The sequence below is a fragment of the Diospyros lotus genome, chromosome 5 (genome assembly GCF_014633365.1).
Source record: "Diospyros lotus cultivar Yz01 chromosome 5, ASM1463336v1, whole genome shotgun sequence".
Lineage (NCBI taxonomy): Eukaryota > Viridiplantae > Streptophyta > Magnoliopsida > Ericales > Ebenaceae > Diospyros > Diospyros lotus.
Genome location: NC_068342.1, coordinates 15617197 through 15633755, shown reverse-complemented (window position 1 = coordinate 15633755; position 16559 = coordinate 15617197). Strand labels below are relative to the sequence as shown.

The window sequence follows — 16559 nt, the reverse complement described above, 5'->3', positions numbered from 1 at the left end:
TTGAGTATGGAGAATATGGACTTTGTTGAGAAAACCCAACAAACATTCACTAATGACAATAGTGCTAAAGAGGTTGGGGGATATCATAACGGGTTAAATTCTGCTAACAAGGTAAAAAGAGAGAAAGGCATGATTATTCAATAATTGAAGTGGTATATGAGACTATGAAGAGGCTCGGTCATGTTTATGAGAGCACTAATGAGAAAATTAAGGAGTTAATTTACTGTTTTAAGCATAAATCTAATGGAAGTAATAGGATAATGTCAATTTTTGAAGAGCTTATGAAGATTGAAAAATTGACTACTCGAGAGGGTTCAAACTGGTATGACTACTGGTATGACTATATGTAAGGGTAACAATATAATTGACTTTTTTATGTAGGTAGATCCTAAACACAAAGAGATGCTAGTGGCTTAGATATTGGTTGAAAATCTTGATATTTAAATTGATGTGAAAACTTTAGTACTTGGATTTTATTTTGGTTTGTGAATTTATGTGACTACCTATGCAGCAAATTTTAAATTGATATTAACACTTGTGAATGCTCAAGTACTTTGGTTTTTATCTTGTCAAGTCATTATAGTTCTTTAAAATTTCTCTTATGAACTTGTTTGGGTTCTTGTTGAACCTTTTATAAAATTTTGTGTCTTAAATTATTTTTATTCTTGGTAATATCCAACTATTGCTATTTAGTATGTATATATAATGTTTCAAGAGGTGCCATTGCCAATAATCGATCAAATTACACTTGGCATTCTCCATTTGGCTTCTCATTGTAAAGTTTCAAGATTATTCTATGATTAATGTACTGGCAACAGTTGAACTAATGATTTATGTAATGCAACGTTTACTACTTCATATACAAACAATATTGTGTTCTAGAATAGAAAGAACCACCAAAGTAGTAAAGTAAAAGTAGACAACCATGTAGTTTTCGTTATTTCAATTATACCTACTATTTGCATTTTCACATATATTGACATTCATGTGTCCTAAGCTTTATTAGCAATAGTAATTGAATATTTTGTATATAAAATTATTTAGAAATAATTAAAGTAGATATTCATACAAACATATATATTATATATACACATATATACATAATGTGTAAAAAAAATGACGTTTTTTGATTTTTTAAAGAGATTTTTTTTAAGTGATTTAAAGAGATTGTGGGTCTTAATATTTTATATACTATAAGAAATTTATTATTTTTAAACAAAAAATTAAATAAGGATAATTTTTGAAAAATAACATGGATTCCTAGGAATGTTGTATTTAAACCAAATATAGGAATGTAAGGCGGTGTTCTCTTTTAGTGTTTCAGTTTTGAGTTTTGAATTTATTTTTAGTTTTAAGTGTCTATTTTGAGATTTTTGAAAATGTGTTTTTTTTGTCATACTAAAAAACTATTTTTCGAAACAGAAAATTAGAAAATGCGTTTATTTTGAAATTTTGAAAAATTATTATTTTTTTTGTTATTGTTGACGTTCGGAATTGGCCGACCGTGATTCATTAGCCCGCACTGGTGTAATGAATCCAAGAGGGAGAGAATGGGCTATATGGTTCGATTTGTTGACCTACCGGTCAGTTCCTGCAAAGTACTCCGATGCTCAAGTCAGTGTACGAGTAAGTAAAGATGCAAAGTATTAGTAAGTTAGCAGAAGAAAACCATACCAGGGCTCTCGGAAGAGCTGGTGGATATATGGGAGGAGAATATGTCTTCCTGCATGTGTTATATGTCTGCAGGTGATGGGACAGAATACTTAGCATCGACGGGAACACCCATGCAGTGTAAGGTGCCATGGAACTCTCATTAATGTTGACGGGATTTGTCATTAATGAGGATAGAATCTAAGGTGAACGTGCGAAAACCTAAACCCTATTGTAATGATGTTGCCATAAAGGGTCAGGATGGGACTGACATGAGCCAATCAGATGGGTCGAGAGACTGAGGCCAGGTTGGGTCTGCCCCCAACCGACTAATATTCTTTGGCGTATGACATTCTCTTTATACAAGCTGATCGACAGGCCGACGAGCTGTAAGAGTCGCTGGGAGCTCGCTCAAAGTGTAACTGGGAGCTCACTCGGATAGACCAGCGAGCTAGAGGCATTTATGGGAGCTCGCTTCGCCTTGCGATCTGAGCTTGAGCTCTAGTAATGTGTGAGCTCGCTTCGATAAGCTCAGCTCGAAATCTATTGGACCTTATGCGATTGGGCCAACCTGCTGAATTGAGTATAGCCCATAAGGGATAGAACAGAAAATACCCGTAACAGTTATTAAGATATTTTATTTAATAAAATTAATTATTAAACAATAAAATTAACTATTTTTAATGAAATTATATTATTAAAATAAAATAATAAATTATTAATATACATCTTAATAATAATTTATATTAAATTATACACTTAATAATATAACATATGTTATTTTATATTTTTAATTATAATATAAATATACTTTATTTTTAAAATTTTAAACAAATATATAATTTTATTTTTAAAATTTGATAATAAAATTTTTAATTATTTTTTCTCATCTTTTATTTTTGTCCTTTTTTTTTTAATTCCTTTTCTTTTTTTCTCTTTTCTTCTTCTTTGACGCCTTGCATTTTCTTCGGTGTTGGCTCCATCGTTGGCAACCACCATCAATCAGAGCCAACCACCTAACCCCCAAAGGCCTATCGACCAACATACCTAAAAATCAACAAAATTCAATGGCCAAATCCCCTTAGATCTAGTAAGAAAACAGATAAGACAATAGACAAAACTAGCAACTAGTTGGGGGCAATTGACCGCAATGGTCGCGGTGGCGGTGGGGGGTGCGATCGACGGTGATGGTCACGATGGCTGTGGGGGCGCAGTCGATAAAGGTGGTTGTTGTGGTAGTGGGGGTGGGTCGACAACACTGGTCGCGATGGCGGTAAGGGGCGGGTCGACGACATTGGTCACGATGGTGGTCTAGATTGCACGGAAACGGAAACACAAAAAATAACATTTTTCTAAAAAAGTAGGAAACGGAAACGTAGAGTAAATTGTAAATTTAAAAAATATAGGGTTTTTTTTTATAAATATAATTTAAAATAAAAAAATTAAATATAAATAATAAACATAAATTTTATAATGTATTAAAAATATATATAGAAATATATATGTAAAGACATATATATATAATGATAAATATAATTTTACATATATATATATATGTTACATACAGTGTTAACTTGCATATATATATATATACATACATAAATATACATAGAGAGAGAATCAATTCAAAGGAATAACGCTGGAAGAAGAAATTGCTTGAAGAAATCGAAGATGAAATTGCTGGGCAGCTTGTTGGAAACGCGTTTCCAGCTATGTATTTTAAATTATGAAATGGCCCAGAAGTTTTAAATAATTACAAAACGGCTTGAAAAATGTTTCGGGCCATTTTTCCTGTTTTCGAAACAGGAAATGGTTCGGAAACACCGAAACGGCGCCTCCGAGCCATTTCCGTGCTTCATAGGTGGTGAGGGGGGTGCGGTTAACGACGCTAGCAGTGGTTGTCGAAGGCCAGAAAAGGATAACAGAATAGAAAGAAGATATAAGAGAGAAATGAGAGATGTGGGTCTGTGCGGGTGGTGGGGGTGGTTGATGTTTTTCGCGTTTTCAATATTTTGGGTGTTTTCAGTTAGTTTTGACCGAAAACAATGAGTTTTCTTTATAAAATTTTTTTCTTATTTTTTAAACTGCGTTTTTGAAAAAAGAAAAGAGAATGCGTTTTCAGTGTTTTGAAGAAATTGAAAATTCAAAACAGGTTGAGAACAATAAAGAGAATAAGGCCTAAGATTTTCAAAAATGACCATGCTATTTGTACATCATTTATGTACATTTTGGACTATACAATGCACACAGATGACAAAAATATCCCTCGCTCCTCATCGCATCGCCTACCGCCTCACCACCTTTAGTGAGGGATATTTTAGTTATGTACCTCACCGCTTCACGACGTCTCATCGCCTCACCTCACCGCTTTAGGTGATAGGTATTTTAGATATTTTAACATTATTGTGTAATTCAAAATGTACACAATGATATACAAATAACATTTTATTTTCAAAACAGAATACCCAACATTGCTTGAAATATTTAAAACTAATCAAATATAGAATTACATAAATTATAGAAATCAAATATTTTCAAGAACATTATTAAGAATTATGAATTTCATAAATTTAAAAATTTCTCTTGTAACAAATCTCTCACAAAAGTAAAATGACTATTCTATTTGCTTTGGTAGCAACATGCGAACTGGTACTATTTTTCAAAAGACAATAATAATAAGTGCAATTTAGCTAAATTTAAAAGACTGATTTCTAAAATTAATTATTTGTTTTACAAAACAAATAAACCCTAAGGGTGTAATTAGCTTAATGATACATTGGATTAGTGACTGGGACATCAATTGCACATTAATTGTTCATAAAATGTGTTTAACCCCTAAAACAGGAAGTATCGTTCTACTTCTACTTGCCCCCTCGCCAAAGAGAGAAATTCCAGTTGTCTTCTCCTAGTTCCCAACGCGCCTTTTGGACGCTAAAAATCTCAAATGCGAACCCTAAACCCCTGAACTCCGATCCAACTGCCCGGCCTCCCGCTGTTTAGAGAAATTTCCAGGTAAGTACCCTCAAATTTAAAGTCTATTACCGATTAGCATCTGTTTGGTAGGTGAGAAAGCGTGGGAAAATGGAAGCAATGAAATTCTCGAACATACTCTGTTTATACTCTCAATTCAAGAGTAAAAACACCGTTAGGGTTTTCCTGATGGAAGTTCTAGATTTATTCTACTCGAGAATGAGAAGCTACCTGCCAAACGAAACATTGGATCTGATAATTCCGTGTTTCAGTATAGTTGCCATGTCAACACGCCGTGCAAATGTGTATTTTCATGAGTGATGTTGTCCGTGGGGCAGTCGTGCTTTTGCTGTCACAAGACGTTGATAACATAGTTTGGAAAATGTGAATGCCCGTCCTGATCATACTGGATAACTTGCAGTAGGTCACTAAATTTTACGGGTTACGGAAACTGGTTACTTTGAAGATCTATTTTAGACCTCTCACCTTCTATTGTTTTCTCAACCTGTATTGTCTCACATTTGTCACGACCCAAGGGGAATTAGAGGGGCAATACTGTAATTAGTTACAATTGTTTGCTAGGAGATGCTATTAATTCTGTTGAAGTGCACATGGTGCTGTTTCTAGAATATGCTTTCAGTTAGTTGCTTGTGATGCCTATAAAAGGCTGCTTGTAGGAGGATGGGGGTTATGTTGATGAATGAATGAATGAATTGGAATTCTAAGTTTCTCTCTCTTAATTCTCCTAACTCTCCCACGGTTCTTCTTCTCTTCTCCTTCAATTATCTCTGTTCCTGCTCTCTGTCCCTTCCTTTCTGCTCTCTCTTCCCGAATTCTTACCAAATTCCTTTCTAAACCCTAGCCAAGCCCTAGGGATGTGACAACATTTTCTCCCTAGTCTAACAGAGCACATGGGTCCCACGAAGTTTTTGTTTTTGGATTGATTTCGGGATCCCATATTTGTAGAAGCTTGGATTTTAAAATGATAGAGGCACCATTTTCTATAGCATTTTTTTGTCTTTTTTATATTTTCTGAAAATCAAGGTTCAATATCAATATATTGAAGTCACATCTTGGTTTTTGTTAACTTTTGATACGCTGTTGTTGAACTCATAGGATGCTGACAGGCCGTTCGGATCTGTTGCCAGAACTTGGTTCATCAAAGGATTTGCTGCTCCCAGATCCTGTATCAGTGCTTAGTGAGGTTGAAGATCAGGATTCTGATACTTCCGAGCAGATACTGTACACAGCCTCTTTTAAAGAACTAGCTGCAAAAAATGTGCAGTATGACACTATTATATGGCTTTCAATGTCTATTTTACTTGTATTAGCTTGGGGAATAGGAATCATCATGCTGCTGTATTTGCCCTTCAAAAGATATGTGCTTCGGAAGGATATTTTATCTCGTAAACTACATATTACTCCTAATGAAATAGTTTACAAGGTAGTGTTGATCATCCTTGTTTTCCTAATCTTGAAAGGTTAAAAGCATTTTTCAAACTAATTTTTATTATTTTGGTTTTTCTTCTAGGTGTCAAGACCTTCCCATATACCCTTTTGGGGAGTAGTCACAATAGAAAAGCAGGTGCCTCTGTCAAAGGTGCTCGATATTATCATTGAACAAGGTACTAATTGGATATTGGTCAATTGTTTTTATAATATAGCATTTATTTCTATTTCTCTGTTGTTGTTTATCCCAAATTGATTATATAAAAAATCAGTCAAGTTTCACATGACAAGCATGTCTACTTTTGTGCAACTCATTTGAGTGGATGAGCTGAGTTGAGGTATTTACTCAAATTGCTATCCGAAGTTGGGCCTTCTACAATTCATTCTAGTGACAGATTATGGAACATAGTCTAAGGAAAAGCCATCAATGAGTTGTTTAGATCAAAGCTTCTGCAAGTTTCACATGAAAAGCATGCACAAATTGATTTGTCCTAGCCTTCTCTATTTGCATGTAAGACAGTAAGATACAGCTTGCAGACCCAATTCCTTATAGAATTTTTATGATCTTTGTAGGCTGTTTGCAGTCGGTATTTGGAATTCACACCTTCAGAATTGAATATATTGCACATGGAAAAGCAGCACCTGTAGATGAATTGCAGGTGCAAGGGGTTTCTAACCCTGGACATCTGAGGAAGGTAAATTGCTTTGCATCTCTTTCTCTCTGATTAAACCATAAAATCTTTGTGGTCTAATCTTGAGGGAACAACTACTGTGGAAAGCAATGTACTTTTTCTTGTGTCATAGCATGCGGTACGGTTTAGCATTCACTATTAGAAGTGGAGTTTTCGGCTTAAACTACAACAACAACAATGGCAACAACAACATATCAAGTTGTAATCCAATTATGTGGGGTTGGCTACATGAATTTGGCTTAAACTACAACAATAACAATATACCAAGCCTTTATTTCACCATATGGGATCGGCTGGATAAATTCTAGCTGTTTGGTCATTTTTACCTATGGCCTTATCTTGGCCCTTATAACTAACATTACACCTAAGTGTCTCCCACCAAATTTTTCTTGGTCTTCCTCTACCTCTTTTGCTAAATACATGTTCAATTTCATTAATTCTCCTCACATAAGTCTCTATTGATCTTCTTTTCATATGACCAAACCATCTTTTAATTGTGTCTCACATATCTAATCTTCAGTAAGAGCCACTCAGACCTTATTAGCATCCTCATTCCTTTACACTCATGTTTTGCTTATGTTGTTACTTGATTGCTGAACATTATGTGCCATGCAACAAAGCTAGTCTTATAGTTGTCTTATAAATATTTTCTTTTAGCTTTAATGGAATCTTATTGGATTTGGATGCACTTCTCCATTTTAACCATCATGCCTTAAATTCTATGGTAACATTCTCATTAATCTTCCCATCTTTTTGTAAGATTGATCTAAGAAATCTAAATTGATCTTTTCTTGGTATGACGATATTTTAATTTTACCCTAGCATCATCTACACCTATAATTTTACTAACTTATATTTCATCTATTCAACTTTCACTCTACTGTTATCTTTTCATGTTATGAATTTGGCTTAAACAAACTAGGGAAAATTTAAAATCCAACATATTTGCCACATAATTAACAGTTAAGTAAATTACATCAACCACCCCTATGGTTTGTCCTCATTGCAAAAAGGTTACTCATTTCATTTGCGAATGGAAGGTCATGAGTTTGATTTGGGGTAACAGTTTCTTTGCAAAAAAGCAAAAGGAATGTTGCATACAAATATGACTCTAGCCCGACCCTCTCAGAAAGTAGGAGCCTTGTGCACTGGGAATGCTCTCTCTATGAGAAAACAACTTTTTACGATATTTTTCAAATATTTTCTTCAAAAGAAAAAAAGGAAGGGTGGGTGTTTTCCAAATAGAAAATGTGAGTTTCCACCCTAACCAAGATCAATGTGTACAGTACTTGTATTAACATCACTATAAACAATAGAAGTATGAATTTAAAAATTTGATAATAATGGATAATGTTATAATATAGAAATGTCAACAATATAATAGTAAATTATTTGTGATAATATAATATAATAATTGAAAATTTGACTAATAATCAATAATTTCATAATATTAAGAATATCCACCATATTAGTATTATAAATAGTAAAAATATTAATAGCAATATCAGTATTATAATTTAATTTTAAAAATAATTAAAATTTATAATAAATATCACTAATGATTTCCAATTATATTGTAGTGGTAATGTTAATCTTATAAGATTGTCAATATTTATTCATAGTTTTAATATAATCATATTGCTAATAAACTGTTATCATTGAAGTTATAATATTATGGCAATATCATAAATAGTGTACTGAAAGTGTTAATTTTATAATCGTGATAATAGCATATTTGTTAATATTTTAATAATATAATATTAAGATGTAATTTTTTTAATATTATAATAATAAGATATTGCATTATATAGCAATTGGACATTTATTTTCTATGATCATTTCGAACACATTTTTTAGTTTTTAGGATGATAAAATATTTCTCCATATTTAACAATTGAACATGTTCTCTAAATTTTCTATAGGAAAGAAAACTGGAAATGAAGTAGAAAATTTGAGGTGGAAAATTAGTAAATGTTTTCTGTCACTAAACAGGGCCTGCCCTTCTTCATTCAGCATCTCCACCTACAAGCTCAACAACTAATTTTATCTTCAGAAATCAGAATAATTAGATAATATTATTTTGTTCACCCATATGACTTGTATATAACAATTTACTGGCATAGAGAAACCGTAGAAACAGAATATAGAAGTTGTTTAATAGATCTGCTTAACTTGTATTGTTATAACAGATTAAGGTGCTTACTTCTCCCAGGAATTTATTACTCACATTTTCCTTTTTGTTGAACTCAAATTTCATACTGGAAATCTTAACCAAACAGATTGCATTTGCTACATTTGCTCACAACTTAAATGGGCACTGTCTTTCACCGCTGAATATAAAATGATTGAATGTTTCCCTGTACATTTTGACATAATTACATGTAGCTTTTAAATTAAATAGGCATGAAGGTGTGGGGGTGGGGGCGTAGCTGGTTTGATCAAACTCTAGTTACCTACCAGATTTAGGGAGCATCATCATGGGTATGCTTCCAACTAGTGTAACATAAAGCATATGTTAGGGAGCATCATCATCAATGATACCTTATTGCAAGCAAGTTAGGGTTGGTGGCACAACACCCATAATGTCATGTTAACAGTACAAATCCATGCAAAAGAAGAATGTGGCAAAATTTTACACCAAATGCCCTTCCTGAAGCAACCCTCTAGCAAGGGAATGATGAGATAAAGTTCTAACACCATCTTTATATGAAAAAGTTTCATGATATGGCAGTGATAGAAGATAATTGATATGGTGTTCTAACACATAGTTGATATTGCGAAACCAACTTGCACATCATAGACACATGACTAAATCATATCTTAGGGTGCAAAAACAAAAAAAGATTATATATTGGGGAGTAATTTGACAAAATAACATCAGGCTGGGAATTTCTTTCTTAAGGTGTCTTGATCTGGCTACAAACTCCTATTATTGTGCCATCACCGGATAACAACAACAACAATTACAAGCCTTACTTCCACACAATGGGTTGTCTTGCTGTGTCACTATATGAAGATACTAAATTGTTGATTGCATGTTTTCAGATCATTGTAACTGAAGCTTCAAAAGTCATACAAGATATTGGTAGATCCTGGAGACCTACTGCTCAAATCATTGAAAGCGAGAGTATTACCCGTATGGGTTCTTCAGCTGAGAATCCAACAGTCTTGAGATCACCATCCCAATCTTGGAAGGTAACAATAAGAATGATATAATTGTTCTCAAGCTTGTCAAAACAAAATGGAATCTAATGATCATGAAATTACCCTATAAAAGTAATTTGTAAAAGGAATTAAACAAATAAAGAGCATAGTTAATACTCTATTGATGAAATTGTGCTAGAGAAAGAGAGCTAGAGTGTGATAGTCAAACTCAGTTTGGGTGTGAGGAAGAAATTGCTTCCCTTACTTAAATTGAATGAAGTAGAATTCAAAGGGTTGATATAAGCAAAAGATTAAAATCATTATATTTAAGGCATCTAGATAAAAGTTATAATTTATAACATTTTGTTAATGAGTAAGAGTTTGATAGACACGTGTCATAATTGAATGAGTTAGGATAGCAGTGGTGCAGGACCTTATGAAGATGATCAGAGTTAGAGGTCAGAAGAGAGGGGCATCCCAAAAGTGGAAGTTAATGCCCACAATCATTTTCATTTATGCACATATGTCAAAGAAAAGAGGATTAGTGAAGTTTAAGTGGGCTAGTGGTGACTGATGTAGATGGTGCTTAGCTTTGTGTCTTTGGGACCATTTAGCTCCATCGTTGTCAGTCGGAGCCCCATTAATATACTCTAAATTTGGCCTAAACCACCATCCCTGGTATAAAACTCAACTTGTGACTTTTTCATTAGGGGTTTTGAGAACATTGGGGAAAACAGCACATATTCAAGTGTTTCAAAAATAAATGATAAAGTTGTCCATCTCTTTAATGGCTTAAACTTTTATATGAGATCAATGGTTTAACAAAAATAAAAAAAGAATAGAACTTTTGGAAAGAGGAGAATATGACAAAGGAGTGGTTTTGGCTTGAAAGATGTCACTTCCTCCAATGTATGCTTTGCAAACTAGTGCATGATACCCACCCTCTAATGGAAATTCTTCTTAATGTCATGACTTAATGTCATGATGATACGTTATATATATGTGTGTATATCTAATATCTGGGCGAAGTATTATCAAATAGCTAAAAGGGAAGTTTTATTGGATGGTTGTAAGATCAGTTCTATTTGAAATATTGGACACTTAAGAATTGACATGTTTTTTTACCTAGCAAAAAAAAAAAAAAAAGTATCGACATGTACAAAATTTGAGTGTAGTTGAGCTGGGATGTGATGGTAGATGTGTGGACATATAAGGAAAAGGAAGAACTTACAGTGAAGCTATCTGTAATAAGATTATAGTAGCACCTATCAAACATGAGATGCCTGAGACATCTTGAGGTTGTGATGTGACCTGATGATGAGATTTAGGGCTTGGAATTGGACTTTTGCACACCATATTAGCCTGTATCTTCTGATGATGAATTTTCCCCCCTAAAAACATATTCCAGTTAACTTGAATAGAACATAATTACAATTCTTTCCCCAAGTCATATTATTGATAATTAGATGCTTTGTTGCATGAGGCAGATTGTGGGCTCCCCGCACAAAGTTTCTGTTGAGCCAAGAGGGACACTGCCTGCAGAAATGCTGCATAGACTTGAAGAAGTTAACAAATCAGTAAAGGTAACTTTCCTTTCTGCACAAAATAAATATAACCATGTATGGAACCTCATCCCAAACTGACAAATTTTCCCTCTTGTACCTAGGGATGTCAAACGGGCCAGGCCCCTATACCATATGAACTGGGCTTGGCCCACCTCATTATATCAGGCCAAGCTGAGCCCAGCAATTCTGGGCTTGTGGTCCAGCTTGACCCTACTGGTCTAAGGGACTTGCAAGAACTTGTTGGGCTCAAACAAATTTTGATTTTTTTAAAAATTTTAGAAATCATATAAATATTGCAATTTTATTATTTAATTTGTCGAAGACTCAAAAAATTACTATTGTTAGAATAAATTACAAAATTGTATAATGAAAAAAATCATAAGAATATGAGATTAATAAGTTCAAAAGTTAAAAAAATGTAAAAAAAATCATATAAATATCATTATTTGTAATATTGATATTAATATAACATAATATATAAAATTATCACTGTTTTAAAATTTAAATGATCTAATATTAAAATATATATTTATTACCTGTTATATGTCTATACATCTATAATCTTAATATGTATTTTTTCTGTTTAATAAGTCTCTTAGTCTCCCTATTTAAATTTCATAGTTACACCTGTATAACATTTGAAAATTTGAAGTTCAAAATGTAAAATAATGTTTAAAAGTGGAGTTGGAAAGCATTTTAAAAATATATTTATATAACTACTAAGAAAAACAGGGTGGCCCCTTGGGCTCGACCTATTAAGGCTCACAGGTCAGCCTGGCTCAACTTGATTAGGCTGGCTCATGAGCTGAGTCCCCCAGCAAATGAGCCAGGCCTAACCCGACCCTAACCCGACTCTATTGACTTCTCTAGTTGTATCAGACAATGTAATTTTTGTCTTCCTCATTGCATAGCATAAGTACCTTAGAATTTGTATTCAATCATTAGAAATGCCAATACACCATTAGTTCAAAAGACAGAGTAAAGTGAACATATGAAGAGTAAAGGAGGAGAAAAATCACTTCAATTCCTATACAACAAATGCAATGGTTGCTCATTGTATTAAACACTGCAAAACTATCCTAGATTTACTGGAGGCATAATTTATAACTAAATCATGTTTCTGAATTCTAACTAGTTAGAACCTTTTTTTTTTTTTAATTATCTTGCATAATAACTTCAAATGACATCTATTGCCTTCCCGATACCAGAAAATTGAGTTCCTTATAGAGAAGTCCCAAGCTTCCCCAGACAGAAGCTGAAATGAAGGTTGCCTTACTGCCATGTTGTGGCAGTCTGTTGAGAAGGAAAGAGGAGATTTAAAAGAGAAATGCCAAGCTATGCCCCCTGTTACTCTTGTCCTGGGAATGCAGTGCAAGTTACCATTCCATGTTGGGTTAATTCTTGATTTGCTCTACAGAGTCGAGGTTGAAAAAGTGTGCAACATCTGCTACCTCAGCTATGGACCATCATTTTCACTACTTTCCTCCTCGGAAGGTGTTCTTCTATCTATTTGCATTTTATTTCCTGCTATTAGGTGCAAGAGGACCTAAAACAGGGTGGACCCAAAATTTTCTTGCACTAAAAATGCTTTTCATCATTATCATTGTTACTGTTATGTAAGTTTGTTCTTGAGAGTAGGCTTTTCAAAGCATGAAAGGGAATGTGTTTTTAACACTTGTGTGCTCTTTTGTTTTACTTATTGTTATATAGATATATTGATGGATTTGGCTACTCTCAAGAGCAAATAGTGTGTGGTCCAGTAATATGAGCTGCTACATTTACAAATCAGTAAACCACTGATTTCTTGAGCTCTTTGGTGTTTCAGGAATTGGCTCTGGAAAAGGTTCTGCCATTGTTCCCACAAGTATTAAGCTTATTTAAGTAATTTTTTTTCCATCTCATCTAATTGTGAATTAAAGTTTAATTATTTTATTTTTGGGCTTGTAGATATGCTTTTGGTGTGCTTTTTTGATAATGCACGTATTACCAATACTTCTCTTGCACATTCAAACCAATTTCTCTACATCAACATCCCTGTCTCAGCTAAAATTATTTGTGGGGGCATTTTTACTTGATGCATAATGTCCAGTGGTTTTCAGACTGAATAAAAAAAATTAGTGCATCACCCGTGCGATGCATGGATATTGCAAGAAAGAAAATAATCGTTAAAGCGAAAGTTACATAATTCGGTAATTATAACAAATTAATATCATAATAAATAAGTAGAAAATAAATAAAATAATTATGTTGCAATCATGAGAAATGAACAAACATACAACAAAATTAGTTATTCAATTATTCCGGAATATGTATGCCTCTTTTTGTCTGACTTTTTTTTATTTTCTAACCTTTTTTATGCTTTTATTATGATATTTCTATTAACACATATGTGTGTCTTTAATAAAAGATTGTATTCAACGTCTATAGTATTTGTGACTTGTTAGAGTGAGGTTAACGTCTACCGTTTCTAACACACTATTTTCACTTTGATGCACGAAATACTAAAAATGTGGCATGTCTTATTCTGAACTCTCAGTAACAAGGTAGTTGATTACTCAGTATAAATGATGATTTCTTGATTCATTTTATTAATTATTTGATTGAAAATATTTCTCGTTCATTATGATTTCAATATCGTGTATGTTATTAAACTATAGCTTAATTATGATAAATTCTTGTGCTGAAAAAAATAATTTGTGCAGTGAAAAAAAAAAAAAGAATGCAGGTAAGAATGTAGGAACGCTAAACATCCACTATAAATTAGTGGACTAAAAAAAATATACAAATAAAGAGAAGTGAAAGAATATAAAAAATGAGCAAATACATTAGTGTGAATCAGTAAAAAAAAGAAAGAAAAAAACTAAATAATAAAAGAAAACAAAAAACATGTAGATCAAACAAATTGCTTAGATATAAATTCAACAACAACCAAAATATTTAGAAATAAAAAATTAGTGAACCAAGTTTACCTTGTATAAGAAATTATAACAAAAGCTAACAAATAAAATTTAGTAGCAATTAACAAAACAACCTCAAAAATTTTATAGGAATAGGTCATAACAAAAAAAAAAATTAAAAAATTGTAATTTGAAAAAAAAACTTTTTTCAGTTATCCTCCTTCTTGATCATCGATTGAATTTTCTTAGTTGTATTAGTTAACAAATTGCCAAGGAAAATTCTTTTGGCAAAACACCCTTTATAGTTTTTCAATGTATGTATAACTCACAACTCGACTTCAATAACGCAGTAACTTTATTATTAGATGAAGAAATCTAGAATATAATGTCATTAATTAGTACTTACGTCATACATATTAGGAACCCCAAACTTATGTTACAAATATAGATATTAAATTCTGAAAAATGATGAAACACATTTTCGTCCTCAATTTTGATTTTTTCAATCTTTCAATGAAAATCAAACTCTTGCTATTAAGAAAGGTAGGCATAACACGTTATAACGTGTTTTAGCACATAGTTATTCTTAACACATTGCAAACCTTAAGCACTATACTAACTTGACTTGCTTCTAGCATACATGTGCACTTAGAGATCAAATTAAGGTTAATTATCAACTTAATTACACTAAAAATTTCACTACGTTTGCAAATAAAGTTAAAAAATAAAATTATAACATTTAAGTTATTGTTATATGTATTTCCCGCATCACCCCGCATGGGCCAGACTCGGTCCGATAGACCGGCCCAATCACCCAAGGCCAAGAAGGCCCGGACGACCTCGTCAAGGAAAGTCCAGCCTCCACCAAAGATCCGGAGCTCGTAAAGCGAGCATATGGCGAGCTCCCGGTAATCCCCCAACGAGCTCCAAGCAATCGACTAACGAGCTCCTGAAATATCCTCCAGATCGCTGGCCCATCCAGGTCGCTGGCCTAAAACCTCCAGCTCGCATAAGTGGCAAAGCTGCTGAGAAGTCAGAGGTAGGGTCCGATCACTTTATCTGTAACAGCCTATGCCCCTCGTAATGAGAATCCCACTGAAGGCGATAAGAACTGTTTGTCCCCCATTATACAATCACTGTATTTTTATATATTATCTAAATTGTAAAAGCCCCTCAATATAAATGGGAATCAAAGAGACCATGAGAGGCAGAGACAAAAAAGAACAATCAGATACCGCAACTCTGAGAGAATAATCAGACGGCGGCCGTGGACTAGGCATCGTTCTGGCCGAACCACGTAAAAGAGTCTGGTGTACACGCTTGGAATTTGGGGGAGAGAGGTTTTCCTTCCTTCTCGGTATTTTTTTGGATTGACTCACCGCGGCCCAAAACGAATCACGGTCGGCCGAAATCGAACGTCGACATTTTGGCGCTAGAGGAAGGGGCCGCTCTGATCAATAGCCATGGCTAGAGGAAGGAATACTAGAAGTTCCGAGGCGGCGGTCGACCCACCTGGAAATCACCACGACCGACCACGAGACTTACCACCAAATGGAGGACCCGTTGCCCCGACAGCCGATACTCCTTTGCCGCCGCCCGCCGGAGACGCTCCCAGCATACCACCACGGGTCCCTGTCCAGCCTACTGTCCAAATCACTGGGACAGGGACGATCCGGGACTGGCAGCAGCGCCAGGAAGCATTGGAGAATACGGTAATGCAACTCGCTGACGCGGTCAGAATTCTGGCCCAAGCTCAAGCACGGGCAGTCCACGACCCACCGGCGTCGCCTCGCAGGGTCCGCCAACCGCGGGAGGAGAGACACCCACCCGCGGAAGAGGATATCGGGGATAACTATTCGTCCCCAATTCACCGCTCCCCAGTCCGAGAAAGAAGCAGGCGATCGCAAGCCCAGCAATCAGTAGGACCGGACTCAACTGTGGAAGAGCTGTATCAAAGGGTGCGACAGCTGGAAGAACGACAAGGAGTCCGCAGCCAGAATAATGGCCGTGGGGATATGACGCCATTCACCAGAGAGATTGAGCTCGAACCCCTGCCCCGGAGGTTTAAGGTCCCGAGCATGCCACAATATAATGGGGACAGCGACCCCTATGATTACCTAGATGCGTACAACGTGCAAATGGATCTACATACAACCAGCTCGCTGGCTAAATGTCGCGTCTTCCCAGCAATC

The 16559-nt window shown here is 34.7% G+C and overlaps 1 protein-coding gene across 2 annotated transcripts; it reads left to right on the top strand.

Annotated features, from left to right (window-relative positions):
• Window positions 1–4484: 4484 nt before the first annotated feature.
• LOC127801594 (uncharacterized) lies at window positions 4485–13201 on the top strand. Of its 2 annotated transcripts, none has more exons than XM_052336842.1 (7): window positions 4485–4662; window positions 5737–6064; window positions 6152–6245; window positions 6643–6764; window positions 9807–9956; window positions 11393–11488; window positions 11572–12672. In XM_052336842.1, exons 2-7 carry the CDS (start codon window positions 5738–5740, stop codon window positions 11758–11760), a joined length of 978 nt encoding a protein of 325 aa, XP_052192802.1. In that variant the 5' UTR covers window positions 4485–4662; window position 5737; the 3' UTR covers window positions 11761–12672. The 2 variants fall into 2 exon arrangements, with proteins under 2 accessions (XP_052192802.1, XP_052192803.1); XM_052336843.1 differs by lacking the exon at window positions 11572–12672 and adding an exon at window positions 12679–13201 and having other exon boundaries at window positions 4490–4662.
• Window positions 13202–16559: the final 3358 nt, after the last annotated feature.

What these genes read in the sequence shown, in the direction of transcription:
- LOC127801594 (XM_052336842.1), top strand. Translation starts at nt 5,738, where the DNA reads ATGCTGACAGGCCGTTCGGATCTGTTGCCAGAACTTGGTTCATCAAAG. An exon ending in CACCATCCCAATCTTGGAAG is followed by an intron (nt 9,957 to 11,392) that starts GTAACAATAAGA and finishes TGCATGAGGCAG; the next exon opens with ATTGTGGGCTCCCCGCACAA. An exon ending in AAGTTAACAAATCAGTAAAG is followed by an intron (nt 11,489 to 11,571) that starts GTAACTTTCCTT and finishes TCTTGTACCTAG; the next exon opens with GGATGTCAAACGGGCCAGGC.